This window comes from Dicentrarchus labrax, unplaced genomic scaffold, assembly GCF_905237075.1.
Source record: "Dicentrarchus labrax unplaced genomic scaffold, dlabrax2021, whole genome shotgun sequence".
NCBI classification, from domain to species: Eukaryota; Metazoa; Chordata; class Actinopteri; family Moronidae; genus Dicentrarchus; species Dicentrarchus labrax.
Window position 1 is genome coordinate 198,820 of NW_026136995.1, and position 22,826 is coordinate 221,645.

Genomic DNA, 22,826 nt, shown 5'->3' on the forward strand with positions numbered 1-22,826 from the left:
GGTTCCATGGTGTAATGGTCAGCACTCTGGACTTTGAATCCAGTGATCCGAGTTCAAGTCTCGGTGGAACTTGATTTAATGCCAGTGACAGGTAAAAGAGTTAACCGGGGGAGCAAGGTGCTGCCTTGTTGAGGCTGATGACAATGAAAGCTCTTCCAAGGATGTTCTGACCAGATGTCTAGAAAGAAAGGTCACCAGTTCATATGACAAAATACACTATCAACTGCTTTTGTAAGGGTCAACACTGTCAACCTATCCAAGGTTACCATGATATCTTTCCACATGCTACCCCTACCTTTTGCTGGAATAATTGTGGATCATTTTCTGTGATTTTTCATGAACACGGCTCTCTGCCGGACAACGGTGGATTCTTCACTTGGGGTTGGGAGTGACTTGGTGGCCCAAGTGAAAGAGTCCAAGTATTTTTGGGACAAGTTGGCTGAGTGCTCTAAGGTGCTGCATTGGTTGGAAGAATTCTACTCAGTAAATGCATGAATGAATACAGAAGTAAGTACATCAAACAAATCAATAAAAGTTGGTCATCAAATCGTACGTATATAAATAAACGTCTTGAAAGTATTCTCACATTCTCATACACATAGACCCTAATCTTCAATCAGGATATGTCCTTTATTTCCTGATTAAATACAATGATTTTGTATCTGCTCTGTGTCTGTGATCAGTGCTTACAGTACATCTTACGGAGCATTACATCTCCCAAATCCCAAATAAGTCGATCTTGATTTCTATAGTGCATCGGTGTATGAATGATTACTTTCCATTCTGGTGAGCAGTTGGCCATCAGTGTGTGAATGGAGTGAGTGTGGCATGTAGTGTATAGTGCACTGAGTGGTCGAAAGACTACGACTAGTCCATTTACCATTTACCAAAATAAGCACAACAGTCCACTTGGCTCAGAGCTCTGCTTTTTATTGTTTCTCAGTGCCAATATTCATAAATCAAATACCATCAATACAAGAACAAAGAAAACTCTCTGACATAAAGGGTTTTTTAAAAAAATCTGTCACCAGAATGTGTGCTTACTGAGTGGCCATTGCAGCTGGATGAGACTGTACTATGTCATGGTAGTGAATAAAGGGGCTCTGTGATTTCATGCAGTGCAGTTTGGCTGGCTGTATGAATACAGTGAAGTAAAAAAAAATAAACCACTCTTAAATCATCTCCATACAGCCAGCTTAGACAATAGCCCACCATTAAGCTGGACAATAGTCTGGTACAAAATAGCGCGATCAAGGAAAAACGAGTGAACTCTGGTAGGCGGTTAGTTCCTTTGTCAGGCGACTGAAACAGATAAAGGAGGAGGATGCTCCTGTAACATGAGAGTGATACTTCACCTGGTGGAGGAGCTACTTTAGTGTGTGTGCCCTATGGTGGTATTTGACTGTTTGTGTGAATCAATATTGCATGGTATTCACTCTGTATTCGCTGTGTATATTGAGTCAAGTGCTCGTGTGAGAGAAAGAAGGAGAGAGAGCATAGCAGCTGTGAGCAGTGGTGGAGGAAGTACTAATACCACACTGTAAAATACAAGTATAAGTCCTGCATTGAAAAGTAAGTATGATCAGGAAAATGTACTCAAAGTATTAAATATAACACTACTAGATGCCACTAAAATCGTACACACTGTTCCTTTGATTACCCTTTCTCACTTGACCCTTCCGTAGTCCCTAAGGACGGATCTCAGTCAATACCTCAACTTTCTATATATAGAGACTACATATATATACACAATTTAAGTTAGCTAATGTTAGAAAAATGCTAGCTAAGTCTAGCTAATCTCTATCAACTGTTAACTAGATAGTCAGCTGCTTATTTGCTACTTAGTTTTGCAGACAGTGCAAAACAATAACTAACTAGCTAGCTGGTTTGATAGCTAGTTACATCTGATTAGATAGACAATGATAGACGATCCAGTTATTGAGCTGCCATAACATAAGCTAAGCTAAAATGTGACTATATATGTGCTGCCTTCAATATAGAGGAGCCTAGCATGTAGCATATCTAAGTACAGGAAAGGAGGACGTTGACAGAGGTTCCTGCTCATTAGCAAAGGGCTTATATTCATTACATCTGTTTAATATTGTGCACTTCTTCCAACAAGGGGACAAGCGCCGCATGAGTGGCAGCTAGTCAGAACAGCTCTTAACTTTGTGGATCTTTTTAGTGTTTAGTGTTTTTAGTGTACTTTTTTAAAAATATATAGTGCTTTAGTGTACTTTTTGTTGCTCACATCGACAAATGACAAACTTTAAGCAAGTGTGAAGCTATGGATGCACACTTGTTGTTGTAGCGTCGGGAGACCCACTCAACCGTGGCTCCATTGTTTACACTCGGGATTAGCTGTTAGCCCTGTCCCACAGACCCCTTCGCTGCGCGGAGTGGCTGGAGATACAGCGAAGGAGAAGAGGATGCAGAGCGGGAGTAAAGCAGCGGAAAAGACAGTATAAACCATGTTTATATTAATTTCTGTGTGGAGAACACTGTGCCCTCCAAGTTGATAAGGTGTTTTCCCAACAACAAACCCTGTGTGACCTCCGGGATTAAGGCCCTGCTGAATGAGAAGAAGAGGGTCTTCTTCGGGGGACAAAGAGGAGCTGCGCAGAGTCCGGAAGGAACTCTGGCAAAACATCAGGAAGGGGAAGGACAGCTACAGGAGGAAACTGGAGGAGCATGCGGAAGACCTCCTGTGTGGTCCCGTTACCGAAGACACCGCGCCACAAGGAGCCTAACCACTTCAGGTCGGTTGCCTTGACCTCCCACCTGATGAAGACCACGGAGAGGATCATCCTGAGACACCTTCGACCACTGGTGGGCACACAGCTGGACCCCCTGCAGTTTGCTTACCAGCCTGGTATTGGGGTGGACGACGCAGTAATCTACCTGCTGCACAGATCCCTGCTACACCTGGAGGACAGCGGGAGCACGGTGAGGGTCATGTTTTTTTGTTTTTTGTTTTTTTGTTTTTTTGCTGAGGAGACTGAGGTCCTTCGGAGTAAGTAGGGCTCTGCTCAGGACTTTTTATGACTCTGTGGTTGCTTCAGCCATCTTCTATGCTGTGGTCTGCTGGAGAGGGGCAGTACGGACAGGAACAGGAAGAGACTCAATAAACTGATCAGGAGAGTGAGCTCTGTCCTGGACTGTCCTCTGGACTCCATAGAGGAAGTGGGTGAGAGGAGGATGTTAGTGAACACAACACCTCTCACCCCCTACCTGACACTGTGGGGTCCCTGAGTAGCTCCTTCAACAGCAGACTGTTACACCCACGGTGTAAGAAGGAGAGGTTCCGCAGGGCTTTCATCCCTGCCGCTGTCAGACTCTACAACACCTGATCAATGTTGTAGTTTCTGTTTTTCAAATTACCACCATACCATAGCTTTACCACTTTACCATAGTTTTTTTATATCTGTATTTATTTATTTCACGTAAAATGCTGCTGTGACAAGGGAATTTCCCCGTTGTGGAATTAATAAAGTAATACAATACAATAAAGTAATACAATACAATCTGCAGTGAATTGTGGGACATATTCGAAGTATTGCTCCTTGTTCTTCTTCTCTGGTTACCAGTCCAAAGACCAAAAAAGGTGATGTAGTAGATAAAAAAAAACCCTCTAGGTCACTGTGGAAGGTTCCAGTATAAGCAGATGGGTATTCAGCCACAGATCTCCATGGGTCAGCACGGTATACTTCTGTGTGTGTGTGTATGAATGTATTTTAAGTGTACATTTATACCATGCATGCCTTTGAAGTTGTGTAACAGATGGATCAAACTAAGGCAATCTGTTTTATAAACAAATGTCCAAATAAAGACGAATTTAGTCTGTTAAAAGCATACTATGTTCTGTTAAGTGTGGTCACATCTCCAAACCTGTGCCTACTGCAGTGTTTTTTTTCATTGACTGTGCTGTTGTGCACATGGAAAGAAATAGAAGTGACACCAGTCACTGCTGCTACGAGCCAGACATGGAGCTCTGAACAGCTCAGTTGGTTAACATGGGCGACGAAAGGAAGTGGGCAGGTAATTCTGCCTTGTGTCTGCCTGGTGAATTGGCCACAAAAATGCAGATGAAAGGTTTGAATATAAAGTGTAGGCCTATCCAGTACCCAATATGTAAGTAGATTAGAGTAAGAGTAAATTTACAGGTGTGAAAGAATACTCTATTACAGTAATGTGAGCAGTTGTAATTTGTTACTTTCAGCCCTGGATGTTGTTGGTTAGAAGCTACAAATTCTAAAATGTGAATGCTTCACACAAATCCGGCAGCACTGAAGAGCTGTACAATCACGTTCATGAGGATGGAACACACGTGCAACCAGAAAACACAGCTGTTACCTGCATGGAGCCATAAAAATGTTGGAAAGGATTATTCCCCTGTTGCCATCGCACAAACTCTAAAAGCCATGGCAACATTCTTGAATGAGAGCAGCTCCCTCTTCCTGTCACAGCGTGTAAAGGCAGATAAATGCCTCCTGATCATCTCACCAGCATTCCTAATAGTAATGGATCTGTAGATGGAAATGAACTGAAAAGTAAACAGTTATATTGATATGAATCAGCAGCGGGGGGTTTGTGAGGTTAAAATGACAAAAGTCTTGCAGAGAAAGACCAGACACTGCAGTCTGCTGTGTAAAAGGACAAAAGTGGAGGAGTGCAGCACACTGAAGCACACGGCTTCAGCTTACAACATCATAGATATAAATCTACTGGACACAGTTTGTTTGTATATCTTTTTGTTCTCTCCCAGTTCTTTCCACTGTGGAAAGAAGGGACATGCAGAGGATGTTAGAGGGGCAAGGGGCCCAAATTCATAAAAGGCGTTTTTTGCAAATAATTAAATAAATATATGCCTTGAATGACTACTTTTGAAGATAATAGTAATTAAGTCACAGTTACTGTTGAAGTCCATTATCAAGTATGTTTACCAGAAGACCCCAGTCAACATGTGTGAGCTTAACAGTCAATTAAGGACCGTTTGGTGGCTGGGACACAATAACTCCACTATATTCCACTCTGAATCCCACATTACGTAAAACCATATCAACGCTAATTATGTCTAAGGTTTGTCCTATCTCCCGGAGTTGTGAACAATGCTTCCATTGCATATGGGACGGCAATGATTGCTCCAGCTATTAGTCAAACCCTCTGGAACCAGATACTTACCTTTTAGATTGCAAAAAACACATAAAAATACATATTAATGGTCTATGGTATAAGCAGGTTATAAGCAGGATAATGCACTTTGAAGTGTCCATAATCCAAAATTAAAGGTCCAGTGTGTAATATAAAATGGTATGTTTTCATTAGTATATAAACAACTGAAAATAATAATTGTTGTGTTTTTATCTATAGACTCCGCTGTTTGCCATCTATGGAGTCCACCATGTTGAACTGCCATGTTTCTACAGCAGCAGAAGGGACAAACTGAACATTGAGTACAGACGCGGCGTTCGCCTTTTTCAGCCACCGTAGTTTGTCCTTCGCACTGGGACGGAGAGGGTGAGGCCATGGATTTGCTACACCGCTAGATGCCACAAAATCCTACACAGGGCCAATATTACTTTTAAAAGATTTAATATTTAATATCACAATAAAGAAAAGATTTGATATTTAATATAAATATAAAATATTGAAATTAAGGCAAAATGCCAAAGGAAAATAAGTCTGAAAAGTTATAAATAACATATCCAATGAAAATATACAGTTACATCTTAACCAGTGGAGGGAAAATGGAAAAGATTAATTGGAGGGAGGATGGGAGGAGAGATTTGCTTATCACATCAAGAAGATGTAGGGAATCTTAGGAATGAACTGTGTGTGTGTTTGACATGTTTTCTTTGTTACTCTTGTTCATTAATCAGGGAAGGGATCAGGGTTCAGTCAGCGGCCACTGGTGCTGTTTTCTGTACATTCACACATCTGAGAACATTACCATGCTGTTAGTGTTATATAAAGGTTTTGTTTGATGAAAGTGGGATGAATTTTGATTTTATTTTAATCAAAAAGTAGAATTCCAGTAGAATTTTAGTTCCTGTAAAAAAATCTATATATTCATATAGATGTTTGCTCTCTGGGAAGTTGGGGAACTGACATAATATCTTTATCTTGAGCTGAATAGATAGAAAGTGTGTGTTTGTTTACAGTAACCACTTAGAACCAGTTTTTAATGCCGGGATTGTGTCCAAATCATGTAAAAGTCAAGGCTGTGTGTGAGTGTGTATCTCAGTCATTATATAAAAAGGAGGGAAAATTCCTTAAGGTCAGCTCAGAAACTGCTCTATTTGTTGTAAGAGCTTTTCTCTCTTGTGTGCACAATAAAATAAACTTGTATTCAAAGTCACGTGATTTTGACTTTTACTAAAGAATTTCTCCCCAACACAAGTTTGTACGGTACATCTACAATACATCAATGAGACCACAGACACCATATAATGATGAGTTGGTTTGGTTTTAGTCTGTCATAAAACAGCTCAGTCTCACGCCAAACAGCGTGTCACATTTTGCCTCGACTAGAAATGAAAGGTGCCTGCTATATTAAGGTACAGTACAGTATAACAGCAGACAAAGTCCAGGCATGGAGGGGGAAAACACGCGATTACCGAGGAGACCGCTGTTTGTGTCCCATTTGAAACCAAAAGTCAGTGTTGCTTTGAGGGGTACAATCTTTTCCTAAACCTAACCTAGTAGTTTTGGTGCTTGAAGGACCAGTGTGTAGGATTTGGTAGCATTTAGGTGGCAGTCTCCTAAACCTTTGTATAAAATAAAGCATACAAAGTATGATCTTGTCTTTCTGTAGAGTTTTATTCAAGTCATCCATGAATGAGACCGTCACACACTCTCATATGTGAAGGATCAAAAGAGTGAAGATTGAAAGAAGCAGTATCGTTTTATCCCTATTGGAGCGTCACTCTAACACAGTTACACATTCTTTGAGAATTGGTTCAAAGCCTCAATCAGGTTAATGTTTTGGGGTTTTGCTGTGCCGAAAGTAGGTAACCAGTGATTACAAGTCAATCAGAAGCCAGAACTAAATGTTTTCGATCAGGACCATGCAGACTGAGAGCATGTTTCAAATAACTGGTTTCGAACTCCCACTATTAAAGCATGGTATCCTTTCTGTTATTTAGAATAATTGCAGATGTTTGTGTTAGTAGGCTCTCTAGTGGGCCCTCTGTATGGCAAGCCTAAGCCCTGCTCCTGGTCTGCTGCTTCTACATGTGATAATGATGTTGAAGTACACCTGGTATAAGTACAGGATGGGGAGACTTTCCTTGGAAGCACAACCAAAAAGACAAATACTTTCATAGAACATAAAACTGTATAATCTGCACTGGTGAATGGTTGTGTTCATTTTCAGATCATTTGCTTAAAATGTTCCCGCCAGTTTACTATTAATATCTGATGTTTTCGGTTTAATATTACTGCTGCATTAATATGTATGCTGCATTTTACTGTTGTAGATGTTTAAAGTTGAGCTCATTTTTACTGCTTTATATAGTGTTGGGTAGCTGTAGTCCCTCCCGTAACCCTCCCGTTTTGTGGAGGACAACCCGCTCCCTCTGTAGATAAAAACAGCTCCTTCTAAGACAGCAAAATCCCAATGGTCATGATGCGAAAATGATGAAAACATAGTTATGAATATTATATTCCATTCCCTCCTAAATGTTACAGAGTTATTAATTGTCCAGTTTCCCACACCTTTACCAGTTCTGGCAGTTGACCAGTTAGCAAGCCCCATTGAACAGCTCCTCAATGCTTCCACACACAGAAAGTGGTATGGCTTTGCCAAAATGTTTGTTTTCTTTCACCCTCCTGATGCACCTCTCCACATCGACCCTCAGGCATGCAATGGATTGAGTCTGCCTGATATCCTCCCTACTCATTTGGTGTTTCTTGAGAGAAAGGCAGGCCAGGCATGAAGCCAGATAGTCCACAAGGAGCCCTTTGTCAACTGTAACTGCCATGTCTGGGGTCCCACAGTCACTCATGGATCCTGCATATGGGCCAGACTATAATGTAATGGTGCCATGAGGTGCCATGCTAGTCATGGTTATGGTAACATCTTCAGTGTTTACTGAAGATGTCAGTAAACACCGGAGACATCTTGTGTCCAGCAGGAAAACTTTGCTTCCTTAGAGATTCTGGGATTTTTAATGTAGAAGGAGTAGAGGGAGGATTATTATCTGGAAATTGTCTTTTTTCATGGAAAAAGCACATCAGACCCACATTATTGTTATAAACAGACAGACATTTGTATATATTTCTGAATACCTGTATGGAGGGGATGTTTAAGGATTACAACTTTCGCAGGTAGGAAAACCATTGACCTTAATATTATATAACTTGTGAAATCCATGAAAAGCACAGGAGGTTTGGGGAGAACAACCAGATTCACAGAAATGCACAAACATGGGGGGGAAGAGAACTTCAGCATTCTGTTCATTGACCGAGGCTCGCTTTTTTTACATACAGAGATGAGGCAGTGGGGACTTATAGTATTTGTGAGGGTGAATCCAAATCCTGCTACAGGTCCAGTTGGACATGACACTAAACCAAACTATTTAAGTATAATTGAATGCATGAGAGAATGAGACAACAAACAGATACACACTGCATTGCCAGTATAGAAGGAGATCTCTGAAGAGTTGGCAGCTGGAGCTGAGACTGAAACTGGGACTCTGTCCAGAAAAAAGCTGGAATGTATGGAGACCACAGGGTCAATCTAAACATCCATTTGTAAAGCTTAAGTGGGAACAGACGTGTGTGTCTTTCTGTGAAATAGTGCAGACCATAACGTGTGTTAATTTAAACAGTATGTGCCAGATCCAGGGGTCTGTGCAAGTGTGTAACCAGTGTGTGTGTGTGTGTGTGTGTGTTTACTACTTGAGCAGAACAGTTATCCATCCCTCAGTCTATAAACATTCCCAAATGTGTGTGTGTGTGTGTGTGTGTGTGTGTGTGTGTGTGTGTGTGTGTGTGTGTGTGTGTGTTGAATTAGCAGCCCTTTTCTTCCTCTCAGCATTCTTTTAAATATTTACGGCAGCCAACCAAAGAGGGTTGTTCTCATGTCAGCATCCGTCTCAGGCCAACCAGATAGGCAGAGCCCAGCCAAAAGGAGCTACATAATTATTAATTATTAATTAAAGATCCCCTTCAGACATGTATTATGACATATACAAATAATATGCTTGGAACAATAATGTGCGTCTGATGTGTTTTTTTCTGCAAACAAGTATAATTTCCACATTAAAATCCTTGAAAACATATATACTCTAGAGTCTACCTCTTTATAAATCCCAGAATCTCTGAATATGCAAATTTTGTTCATTTCTAAAGTTTTGCTGCTGGACACAAGATGTCTCCTACTTCACTGTAGAGTCCATTCTCAGTGGATGTGCACTGGTGGCTTCATGTTTCTACATCACACTGCACAAGTTGCATACTGGACCAGGACTGGCTTCATAAATATTTGTGATGTCACAAATCAGGCTCCTATGCTGTATATAGTGTACATACAACCCTATTTCTATTTTCTATACCTCTGGAGTTGCTGTAACAAGGGAATTTCCCCAGTGTGGGATCAATAAAGTCTCTCTATCTTATCGTATCTTATCTTAAAGTCAAAGAGTAGTTTGAAATGAGGCATGGAACCACAAAAGCACTAACAGGTAACACTTCTTTAGAGAGAGAGAGAGAGAGAGAGAGAGAGAGAGAGAGAGCAACAAAGGAATCAAATGGTGACCTTAAAATGGGATTTGTGTGAGAACAAAGAGACAGAACAATAAGGACATGCATTAAAGACACATAACACCTCTTAGATAAAAGGAAAATGCATTCAATAGTGCAAGCAGATAGCAGAGAACAAAGATCCAGAGGAACATGCACAAAAGCATGACACCTTAAACTGTTTTACTGAAATAACAACAGAGGAGAAAAGTGGATTGAAAATGAGAAGATCCCTTTTGTCAAAAGTCAGAAAGGTGCATTTGCAGAGGACAATGCTCCTGTCTCTGGACCAGGGGCCTGTATCAGTGGTCTTGTTTGCTCTTTTTAGGTTTAACTGGTCTCACCAATATTTTAACCACAGTATATCACCATGGTAACCTAATACTGCATGGCTAACCTGCCCGGGCCTAAAGCAAACACGTGTTGTGTTATATTGTTAAGTTGCAAAATGATACTAGGATCTCAAGTTCCCCCACTAAAGCCCTATTCACATGGGACTAGTATTACCTGGGGACCTCATGTGATTTAGTAATTACCCCACCCCGTCTGTGTTTCGTGCGGCGCATTCGCACGGGATAAGCGAAGTCTGTGTTTTAACTCGAATTTACTGACATTATCCCCCGGATATAATGTCAAGGCTCTGCGTAATCTATGCGTAACATCCGCTTCCTGGACAACAGCAATGGCTGCAAAGAAAAAAACCCAGCATTGGACGCGCGAAGAGACGCTCAGTTTAATTGCTGTGTGGGGTGAACCACATTACCAAAAGCAATTTGATCAAATGGTGCATAACCACACAGTTTGGGAAATTTACAAAGACCTCTTGCTCTGGTGCCTGTCTGTACAGGACTTCGGAGATTGGACCAAGTGTAAAGAAAGGTTGGACTACCTGCGAAGACTCAAGCCTCAAAAACAATAAGAAGACCGGATCAGACCCCATTAAGTGTCCCTATTTTGATGAACTGGACACTGCCATGCATGCTGGATTACATGCTGCCATGCACGGGACTAATATTATCACATGACTTCACACATCGCATGCATTATCTTATGTTATTTTGCTTTAGATGTCATTATGGTTTACATATGTTTATTTAGTTCTTGCATGTATTGTTGAATTTCAGTTGAGATTTTGACCAGGACACAGTCCTCAGTGAAATGAGGACTGACATCCACCTCTCCATCTCCTTATGCAGACTTTCTCGCTCTTTATACCACATCACCTTCGACTGCATGTGTGTCCAGAAGAGGACACTGATAGATAACTACAGCGCAGAAGCAGAGGGCCACTGACCAAGCGGCAGTATTTGACGACTCAGGGGTGAGACCGCGTTAAAAGTAGTCTACATCACGGTAATAACTAAAGCGAGTGCAATGAAAGTGATTTTGTGACAATATTCACCTTGGTGGTACTGACTTAATTTGGGCACAGGCAAAGGTATAAATCGGCACCTGTTCACAGTACAACACTTCCTCATAAAAAACATGAATAATTTATTTCATGAATAATAGTCTGCTGAGCTGTCAACATTATGCCTATATACGTTAGTTTTGTACTAAAGTGAACGTTACTGCTCTGACTCTGTTGGGGTCTGTGAACCCTTAGTACTTATATATAAATATTTATTATTTATGTATATGTTTGTCCTTCCAGCGAGGAAGCTGTAAACTTTCTGAAAACCGCTGCATCTCTCTGACCCTCTGTTTGTTTGTGTCCAACAAGCACAGCTGTGTGCCTCTCTTTCCCGCTCTCCCGCTCTCTCCTTACTTTCTTTCCTTGTCCTCTCTTTTCACTCAGGCTCCTCTGTGCTGGACCATCAGCCACCCCGGGACCTCTCTCTCTCTCCCCTGGCTGTCAGCTTTGATCTGGATCTCTACCTCCAGGAGATTCTACCTCTCCCTTTCTCTCTTTCTCTGTGTTGTGTGCATGTTGTCTCTCTCTCACTCTGTGTTTCCTGTCTCCTACGTGTGAACGGTGCGCTTGAACTTTGCCTCTTGTGCATTTGTGCAGTCTGTCCTCTTCCAGGTCTCCATGGTGGATAGGAAGTTGTATGGCTCAGGTCTGTTTCCTGAAGTTGCTTGACGTCTCCCGGATCCATTTTTCATATATTTACAGTCTTTCTATAATTTTGTCCGATTGCCCATACTGTAATTTTAGTATGTTGGTCTATTCTGTACATACAATATCTATTGCACATCTGTGCATCTTGGGAGAGGGATCTCCCCTCAGTTGTTCCTTCCATTTTTCCCCTATTAAAGGGTTCTTGGGTTATTTCCCCCTTATCAATTTAAGGAGTGTATCATACACTGTCCAGACTGCGGAGCCTCTCACAAAAATATGTGATTTGTGGTACTGTGCTGTATAAATAAAATTTGGATTTGACTTGACTAATGGACTGAACGTACTAGGAGTCAGAGGACACTGAACTACCCGCAGAACAACCTCATTCCTCTCAGTCTGCAACAGAATGATGTCCTCCCATTTGTGCTAGTTAGCAATAAGTATTACTGAGTAGTGTTTATCTCAGTCAGATTTCCAAACAAAGATCTTCCATATGAACTTTATTACTTAGGTACTTAATACAAAAAGGGTGTAGGGAGTGCATATATCAGGAGGCCTCCATCATGAAACTCTTCTCATATCAGAAAAAAAGTGGAAAGTGTGTGGGAATAAGCTCACATATTCTAGATAATTAAATCTGATCAGTTAATTTAGTCAACTGAAATCATGATTATAAGTTCTATAAGTGATTATTATGTTTCAGATATTTTTTATTGTGAAGCAAACAGTATATCATAAATACAACCATCTTTGGTTTATGCAATGCTTCGTTGTTTTGTAACATAAGTAACAAAGGTGTACTATAAGTAAGTAAATAAATGAAAAACGATAGATGGGAGAAAAAATAGAAAAGTATACAAAAATAAGTAAATAAATAAAATAGAATAAAGTCAATAAGTAAATAACTCCCTTCTCTAAGCAATTATTAAAGAGTAACTAAACCCCCAAACCTGCTGAAAATCCAAGTATATGGGTATTTACCAGTGTTGCTGATTGATTCATGTCCAATCTTCTCAATTACCTGTTGTTTTTTTCTTGTTCTTTTGCCTTCTTTATATTCTTTAGAAACACAAATGTACTGTTCATGAGATGCCATTATAGCAAAATAAAAATAAAAAGTCAAGTTGAATGAAAAAGAAGAAAAGAATGTGTGCGTAAAAATCCCTTTGTTTTGTGTTTATGGAACTTTGTATGTATAGGATAAAGTGTATTTCAACTTCAGAAAAGACTTGAGACGCCACGATAACTTAATGTAGCGTGCGTAAAACATTTAACAGCGTGCGTAAAATCATGTTGGCCTGTGTAGCTGAACAGAGGTTTGATGAAACGGTTCCATAACTGTTCATTCAAAGAGGGAGGGAGGAGCAGGGGTTGTGGGATCCATGCAGAGAGGGGTGGGAATCGGCAGAGTTTAGGGGCGCGCCTCTCCTTTCCTAAACGGTCTGACTGCTCGCTCCTGCCCAGAGCTCATTCCTCTCTGCCCTTTCTCCAAACTCGTGCGTAACGGTAGAGCGGAGGATGAACTCTCTAGTGAAATGGGCGCTCATCCTCTTCGTCCTCGTCTCCATCATTCTCAACATCGTCCTGATCGGCATCCATTCCGGCAGGGCGCCCAAATGTTCCGCTCAGCGCGTCCACCCGCTGCGGGGCCAGCACGACGAGCGCAGCCTCGTGTTCGCTGACCTCACCCAGGAGGAGTACTTGCAGGTCCAACAGTACATGCTCAAGCAGAAGGACTTGGACATATCCACCAACCAGATCACCAAGCCGTCGAAAAATTTCTTGTTTTTAATAGACCTATCTCTGCCCAAGAAAGCGGACGTGTTGGCTTACTTAGACCTGGAAACTGGTCGCAAGCCGGTAAGAGAGGCGACGACGGTGGTCTTCTACGGCGCCCGTGGCTACATTAAGGAGTACGTAGTGGGACCTCTTCCCAACCCGACATACCACAGAGATGTCACTAAGGAGAGATACAAAATGGACCTGCCTATCACCGCGCGCACGGTCACCATCGGGGAATACGTTTTGCTTTTCCAGTTTCTTGAAATGGAGGTCTTCTCCAAACTGAGGGTGCTCATGAAAGAGAGCTTCGACGTGAGTGGGCACGAGGGTCTGAACGCATTCGAGCAGATGCCCCGCGGGGTCCGATCCGGGGACAGAAAGACTTGGATATCTTTCTTCAGGAATATGAACGGCATGTACATCCACCCGGTGGGCTTTGAGTTGCTGCTCAACCACGAGAGCGTAAACGCGTCCAGCTGGAGAGTGGAGCGGCTGCTTTATAACGGCCAGTACTTTGACACCGCAGAAGAACTTCAATCAAAATATAATGCGGGGTCTGTGAAGAAAATAGTCTACAAGAAGGGGCCTAACTACGGTTCGCTGAAACCCAAGCACAAGCCTCTGCAGATCGGCCCGCAGCTGTTTTACGCCGAGGGCAAGCGCTACAGCGTCAGCAACAACCACGTCCTGTACCTGGACTGGAGCTTCGCCTTCGGGATCAGCTCTCTCACGGGCATGAGGGTTTTTGATGTGCGTTTCAAGGGCGAGAGGATTGTGTACGAGCTGAGCGTGCAGGAGGCCATGTCGGTGTACGGTTCAGTGACTCCGGGGATGATGATGACCAAGTTTCTGGACACAAGCATCGGGATAGGGCGCTTTGCGCACGAACTGGCCCGTGGCGTGGATTGCCCCTACGAAGCCGAGTACGTGGACACATACCGCTACATCGATATCCCACACCCGGTCCGGTTTAGGAATTCAATCTGCATCTTTGAGCACAACATGGGCCAGCCCCTGCGGAGGCACTTCTCTGACTTTTTCCACAACAGTTACGGAGGGATGGTGAACAGCGCCCTGGTGTTCAGGACCATCACGGCTATAGGGAACTATGACTACATGTGGGACTTTATCTTCTACCAGAGCGGCTCAGTTGAGGCGAAGGTGCACGCCACGGGGTACATCTCCTCCTCCTACCTGGTGGAGGGTAGTCTGAAACACGGACACCAGGTGGCGGAGAATGTGCTTGGGAACATCCACACCCATTTCATCAACTTCAAGGTGGACCTGGATGTGTTGGGTGAGTGGCTACATTTAAACCTGTTTATCTGTGCAGGGCAGAGAGCTACAACAGCCGCACCAGAAAAAGAAGGGGATCAGTATCATCTTATAACGGGAAGGTTTATTGTTATAACAGGATGTTTGTCAGGTTAAAACAAGATATTTTCATGCTATTACATCATACAAACGTATCACTTTATTACAAGAAACCTTTCCATTAAATGTCTTATTCCCCTTCAGACGAAATACAAATAATCTGCTTTTACCACAATAAGTATAATTTCCACAATAAAATCCTTAAAAAGGCAAATACTCCTCATTATAAATCCCAGAATCTCTGAATATACAAATGTTGTTGATTTCTAAAGTTTTGCTGCTCCTACGATGAATATGAAAACATCCTTCTATTGTCTCTCTGCTCAGACAGCATTTAAACATCACACTGTAGGAACAAGAAGAACAACTGATGTTTGACTGGAGGTGGACTTTAAAATACCCATGGCAGATTCTTTACAAAACAAATTTGGGCTTTGGTCTCCAACCAGTGATGGATTTTTCTTCCTTGCTTGCCCAAAGCAAGCAGCCAAAGTACTGTTGACCGTGATGATAATTCTGCTGTTATCAGAGGCTGCTGTGACAACATGGACTAGATGTGAAAAAGGGCTGTGTGCCCATTGAGGTTTGACATGAAACTAATGTGGGAATAGATATGCAAAATATGCATAGATAAGGGAAAAAAAGTATATATAAGACTTTATATTAAGGTACACATTAGGGCTGCATAATGGATAAGTGCAATCGCAGAATTGCAGATGTTTTAAAAACGGTAAAATGTGTGACAAACAGAATTATTATGAAGCACTATAGGGCTGCAGAGATGCTGTGGGCTACAAATCAAGTTCTACAGATGTAAGAAAACTTGCTTGTTGGGTACAGACCCCAACAAATCACATTCATGATTTTTTTCAATTAAAGTTAAATTTATGATGCCAAATTGATCATTGCCACACTAATTGTGAATCATATCTCAATATCTGTCTCAATATCGCAATATGATGTTTTTACCATATCGCACAGCCCTAGTACACCTATTAACCATGCATATTAGTAGCATATTGGCTCTTTATTATAAAGCATTTATTAATGGCTCATTCTGCTTGTCCATATTCTACAACTACTAGATCATTAAGTGAGAGTTTTCCCTCAACAACATCGCTAAATGCAGTTCTGCTTTGGCTCAGAAACTACAAATATTATTGCAAACTTTTTCCCATGTTTTCCTCTGCAGGATTGAAGAATGTTTTCCAGACCAAAGACATGCAATATGTCAATATGTCGCTGCCATGGATGCCTGAGCACTTCGCTATGGTCCCTCAGTTGGTGGAGAAGCAACTCAAAACAGAACAGGTCTGTCTTCATCTTCTTCCACTTCCTTCAAATGTTCCCTTGCCTTTAGGTTTCATATACTGGTTGACAGATATAGGATATGTTCAGTGGCCAATGCCAATACTTAGAAACCAGGGTGACAGATGGCCAGTATATAATGCTGATATCAGAACAAAGAAAAGTCAGATATAATCCCATTATTCCATGCAAATTCAATCTAATATACATGCTTATCTCAGCCAGTAACGTGTTGTTTTAGATGGATTTTTATTAATTGATGAAATATAAAAATACATAGGGTTATGTTGTAGATTTCAGGTAGTGACGTCATTCAACTGCATTGTTCTATACAATAGCCAGTATGAGTTTTAGATCAGATTTGCTGTCATTTAGGAGAAACATGTTACATTTAGGAAAGACGATGGTGACAAACATTTACAGCAGAATGCATGTGAGTTATAGTAGAAGATAGAGGACTGCATTGGGATTGGGATCCGCAAATCTCATCAAATATAAAAAAAAAAAATTGTCAGGGATTTTGTTTGCGCCAACCAGAAAGATGAAGTCAACAAATGAAGTTGAATAGAGGATTGGAGATATTTCTAAGTTGTTACTAGTGCAGTAAAATAATGTCTTTTCATCTGTGGGACATGAAAAGACACCACATCTCTGTTGTGCAGTCGGTAATGGTCAGAATGCTTGCGAGAGAAGGCGGGAGTGGAACACACACAAAGTGAGAGCGGGTGGTAATGGTCAGAAAACACTGGAAGTGAGTGGTAGCGGGATTAAGAAAACAGTCCCATGCAGTGTTGTAGCATAGTGCTCCAAAAGAAAGGGTGTGAGCGCAGGCGTCAGCTAATGCAGATTAACTCAAAATGCAACTAATGTAACTAGTCTAGTACTTACTGCCTCATTCTGTGCATAATCAGCATCACATGACTGAAAAAACGTATTGCAGTGCGCCTAGCTAATAGTGATCCTGTACCTGGGTGAGTGAGTTTCACCTAGAGCTTACAGAGAGGCTTCACATCTGAAAATGCAGGAGAAAACAAGAGCACCACATTTTGTAGCTATATATAAGAATTCATCTTTATATAGCTATCAAGAACATGTGTACCTATTTATCTATTACATTTATGATAACCCTTCATTCATCAGTTCCAACATGTATGTCCACTGAAATCATACATGTACCATCAATATATTGAAGACTTCCAAAAAGAATGTCTTCAAAGTCTTCACCACATATCTTATGAATCTTGACAGACATGGATGTAAAACTGCAATTTGACTAGTTGGTGGAATACAACCGCGGTGCAGTAATTCTACTTTTTTGCATAAAAGGGTGACTTATTGTGGTTCAAGTTGGACTTCCATTAATCAGTGATTTAATAAGTACAACTTATTATGTTTTATTGTTATGTTTTATTATTGTGGTGATATTGCAGGATACCAGGCAGCTCAAGAGGCTGTTTTATAACCCATTTATCAATTATTGCCAGTAACCCATGATGTACTCAAAGTTACTGTAAAATTTAAAATATCTTAATCTACCAGTGCTCAGTAAACAAAGTAGCTTTTGAGGGTTGTGGGACTAATGTCTACTGTGACACTTCTGCAGGAGGCCGCTCTACGTTACGACACCAAGACTCCTCGCTATCTCCACATTGCCAGCAACAAGACCAACCGCTGGGGTCACCAGCGCTCCTACAGGCTGCAGGTGTTCAGCTTCACCGGGGATCACCTCCCAGAGAACCAGCCAGAGGAGAGGGCTATGTCCTGGGCCAGGTGAGAGCAGAAGTTTATTACTGCTCGTTTAATATTAGAATTTGTGTTAGACAATGTATGTATTACTGATACTATTAGGAGTGTTTTACAGATACTATTAGGAGTTAATATAGGATCCAGCAGCCTCAATTTTACCTTAGGATAAAATGTTTTGGTAAATAAATTGTTTTGAAAATCACAGTCAGTACCTGTTCTGCAGTCTCACCGGAAAGTAACAATGAGAGGACGAGACCCCCTGTGAACAGGGAAGTCCTGGGGTCAGACTGTATGTTTGTGTTTCTGTGTGGATTTTTGAGACAGGAAGATACATGTGCTGCCTGATGGCAGAATGCATATCCTAGATTTTATTAATTTTCTGACCATGCTCAGTTTCTACTGCGGTGGAAATTTGTTTAATAAAGCATACAAAGTATGAGCTTGTCTTTCTGTAGGGGTTTATTCAAGTCATCCATGAATGGTCTCAACGCAACCGTCACACACTCTCGTATGTGAAAGTCCAAAAGAGCCGAGATTGGCAGAAGCAGTATGGTTTTATCCCTGTTGGAGCGTCACTCTAACACAGTTACACATTCCTGAGTCCTGGGACAGTAAACAGACAGATAGTGTGGTGAGATGATCATGTCCTTGCCTTGAAGTCTCAACATCCCGCTGTTTACTTGGACATAGAGTGTAGTTAGAAACAGGGTTAAAGGTTGTATGCATATAATAGCCTCTTTAACAGTTGCGTATGGTTTTACAATGACCAGGTCAAAGGGTTGTATAGGTTCTTAAAAATTGTCATTACACTACTAATAGAGATTAGATAGACATTACTGAGTGAGTTTGCTGACCTTACGTTTCGTTTTTACTTATGCTATAGTTTGTTGGCGTTGGGGGGGCAATAACGTTATTCAGTGTGGCTGGGTTGCAGCTGACAGGCTAACCTTAGATATTGAAGAAAGTGAGAATTTTAGAAATGTTGTCATTGAACATATCTGTGGTTTTGCATAATCATTCAATTGCGACGTTCCTGTCTGATGCTAGCATTGAAATCCCCTATGAGCCACAAGGCATGGCTGAGCTGGCCATTCAATGCCATCTCACTCTCTGTGCCTCTTCTGTCTGTCTCCAGGTATAAAGTTGCCATCACCAAGCACAAGGACTTAGAGCAGACCAGCAGCAGTCTGTACAGTCAAAACAACATCTGGACTCCAGCTGTTGACTTCAGCACGTACATCAAAGATGACGAAAGCATTGAAGATGAGGTGTGTTGAGATGGAATCTGCGTGTAAAAATAATGATAAGATAATACAAACATATGAAAATGTTATATTAGCTGAGGGAATTTGCATGATGTGTGTAAAATGTGCCTGCAGGACCTGGTTGCCTGGGTGACCACCGGCTTCCTCCACATCCCCCACTCCGAGGACATCCCCAACACAGTAACAGTGGGCAATGGGGGCGGGGTCTTGTTGCGGCCACACAACTACTTTGATGAGGACCCGTCCATCCACTCCTCCGATGGGGTGTACTTTGACCCGGGCACAGAGAACAGCTGTGACAACAACAGGATGGCCTGCCTTGCCCAAGACACCTGCAGCCCCGTCCTGGAACCCTTCACTTACCATGGCTTCGATGGAGTCATGAAGTTTGAGGATTAGTTGTGATTGACTGAGGACTGCTAGGTAATAGTTAAAGAACCCTGATGAACACAGAGATGCGTTTGGGGTTATTAACAATCAATCAAGATGCTTGTGTCAGTGTTTACTGAGGCAGTATGGGACAGCAAATTATTTGCTACGTGTGTTTTAAAGCCACACCTAGCAATAATTTAAGTTTAAAGGAATTTTGGAAAATATGCTTATTATGGATGAGCAAGTACAACATTATACGGATCTGTATTTTTATCTGTACCAACTAAATCATATGTATTTGTATCCGTACTTGGAATGGGCAGAGCTTAAGCTAACGTGCATGGTGCTTAAACATAAGTGGGCAGGGCTACCTGTAAATTGTTGATTTAAGGCTCAAATTGATATGGGTTGATTTGGTTATATTTATTAGAAAACTATTCACAGAACAGCTTTAGAATTGATCTTCATATCATCATTTATTGATCGTAGGAATAAGATAATTATTTACCAGAAGAAAAAAAACGAAGGTGCTCTATTTATGAGTATGGGTATTGACACACTCGCGCAACCATAATGCTAATTCACTTTCTTAAAGAGAGGTTGTACTTAGCCTAGCTTAGCATTAAGACTAAAAGCAGGGGGAAACAGCTAGCCTGTCTCTGTCCAAACAGCGTACAGTTTTGAAGAGTTTGTTTTCACAGTGATATTGCCAAGTTTGGTGCCATTATGTATTTAAACCAAAGCTGTGCTCACAGACCATAACCCCCTGCTTTCAGTCTATAAATTGAAGTTATTATGATTATTATTATTATAGTGAAACTGTCTCCTTGAAGTTGCAGTGCTTTGGGCTGCAACTGAGGTTGGCATGTGCCGAGGTCCATTGTGCTGGCTGCCATGTTTTAGCTCATTAAACTATGAATCATGAATACTTTACATAGCTGCTGATGTCAAACTTTTAAAGCAATTTCCTATCCTCCATGTAGCCTTTGGTTTCTAGTCAGAGACTTGAACCATGCTTGAGGTAAATAATTCATGTCTTACAATGTTACATTATCACAAGCAGTTCAAAATGATCCTTTTAGACCTTTTATGACTTTATTTGAGGTTCAGGAATCTCCATAAATGCCAACTTGGTGATCCTTTAACAAGTGGCATCATCAGATCCAAATAGAATTTTTTTCAATATGTTTGTTTATGACCTATTTCTTGCAAAACCTGTTAGCAGGTTTTAGACTATAGGACCTGTGAATTAAAATAATAAAAAAAAGTTGTAGTTATTATTAGGTTAACAGGAACAAGGGCTTTGCCTCCTCGAGGTAAATTTTAGTAGGAAATGTGTTACTTTACTTTTACTTACACTGTTACATACAAGACATTTCTGCTTTTCGCTCTTTGTGTTTCTTACTGACAAACCACTGTGATATAAACTGTGATGTAAAGATTGTAAGCTGACACTGTACCGTCAGCTGTATGTAAATGTGTGCACTGATAAATATGATCATTCAGTCCAAAGCAGGATCCCTCTTTGATGTGGTTTGAGGCTGGGACTGCTGAATATCTGACGGACATCTGATTTAATTGATAGAATTTTGGCTGGACCGCAGCACAGCAGGGCCAGCCCTATAGACACTGTCCCTGACTGAGTGATGAAGTTACACCATTGGCCGTTGCTCTTTCAAAATGAATAGGAGCAAATAGTCCTGAATTATGACTTCAGCGTGAGCTTTGTTTATGCTCATGTGAGACACTGTGGCACAGGCTTGAGCTGAAAGAGGAAGGATTGTAATTAAGTGTAACTGCATATATATTCATTATACAATTCCTGTAAAGAAAGAAGTCGAGTATTTAGAAGAACAAATATTTTCGAATGAAACAAAGGTTGAATATCCTGTAAGCAATTTGATTCTGCTAGTTAAATATAAAATAATAACTCAGAAAAATCTGCGGTTTTTGAAGCATTTGAAAACAAATTGACATATTAATAGTAAAAATTATTTTTTTTACTTCGTAGTTTATTTGGTTTTATTGGAATTTGTGGTAGTGAAGTTCTCAGTTGTATTATAATGAACTAATGTCATGCTCGAACTCTTCTAATCTTCAAATCAAAAATTGGCAGGTGCACAACCTGAGCTGCCATGGTTCGCTTTTGTGTGGAACACTGCATTGAGCATAAACAAAGCTTTACCGCGGGGGGCGGACAGGCTTCAATTACGTCCTCAGGAGTACATTGGCCGTACATGGTCCAGCCATACGTACACTAGGTTTTGACCTATTGTTTTTACAGTGCAGCATTCTGAGAAATGTTGCTGTTGTTGATGTTTCCTCTAAAAATAAAAGCATTTATTTGTTGAAGAAAGGGTCCGGAGGTCTGCTGCATTTGGCCTTTGTCAAAACACACACACACACACACACACACACACACACACACATACATAAACATTTAAACAAAATTCTCATAAGATTTTGTAGAAAAATACATTTTGATTCAAATATTACTGTTATTCAGTATTGCTTTGAGGATATTTAAGGCTACTTAAAGCACTGTTACACAAAATAGAAGATGCTGAGAACACACACCACACACACAGATGTTTAGGTCCCACTCTAGCACATGGGGTAGAAATTGAAACCTGACCAGCAAAGTAAGGGTAAAAAACCGCCACACACACACACATATACACTCTACATACTTCATGGGAACAGGATCCGAGGACAGGATGTGAGTGCATGTAAGGTTCAGTGACTGTTTCTTGTGTGTGTGTGTGTGTGTGTGTGTGTGTGTGTGTGTGTGTGTGTGGCCCTTTGGTGAAGTCAAATATGATAAGTGGTTCTTTTCCTCAGACATTGAGTGAAATGTTAAGGCTTTCTTTTTCCTGCGACTTGAACTTGTCGGTGAACGGCAATGGCCGGATGTAAAAAACAAAGGACAGCAGAGCTCCCGTGCAAAATCCAACAAAAAAGACCAAGTAAAACCAGACAAAAACAGACTGCTGTTGATTCCAGTCCATTATAATGTCATACCCCTTAGACCAGTGGTGGAAGAAATACTTAGATCCTTTACTTAAAGTCCCCCTCCACTCAGAAATCAGTTGTTCTTCTTGTTCCTACAGTGGGCTGTTGTTATGTGTGTGCAGAGTTTGACACTAGAAGGATGTTTTCACATTCATCTGCTG

General features: G+C 41.1%; 1 protein-coding gene and 1 non-coding gene across 2 annotated transcripts; both read left to right on the top strand.

The window, feature by feature from the left end:
- Window positions 1-72, top strand: trnaq-uug (transfer RNA glutamine (anticodon UUG)). Its single transcript has one exon. It is a non-coding gene; the product is annotated as a tRNA-Gln (tRNA).
- Window positions 73-13,226: 13,154 nt separating this feature from the next.
- On the top strand, window positions 13,227-22,009 carry aoc2 (amine oxidase copper containing 2). Its single transcript, XM_051395602.1, has 5 exons — window positions 13,227-14,885; window positions 16,155-16,273; window positions 17,874-18,040; window positions 19,152-19,284; window positions 19,396-22,009. Exons 1-5 carry the CDS (start codon window positions 13,325-13,327, stop codon window positions 19,678-19,680), a joined length of 2,265 nt encoding a protein of 754 aa, XP_051251562.1. The 5' UTR covers window positions 13,227-13,324; the 3' UTR covers window positions 19,681-22,009.
- Window positions 22,010-22,826: the final 817 nt, after the last annotated feature.

Bases quoted from the DNA above. Each gene is read 5' to 3' on its own strand.
- aoc2 (XM_051395602.1), top strand. From the start codon at position 13,325: ATGAACTCTCTAGTGAAATGGGCGCTCATCCTCTTCGTCCTCGTCTCC. The intron at 16,274-17,873 runs GTCTGTCTTCAT...ACACTTCTGCAG, and splicing joins AGCAACTCAAAACAGAACAG to GAGGCCGCTCTACGTTACGA. The intron at 19,285-19,395 runs GTGTGTTGAGAT...ATGTGCCTGCAG, and splicing joins ACGAAAGCATTGAAGATGAG to GACCTGGTTGCCTGGGTGAC.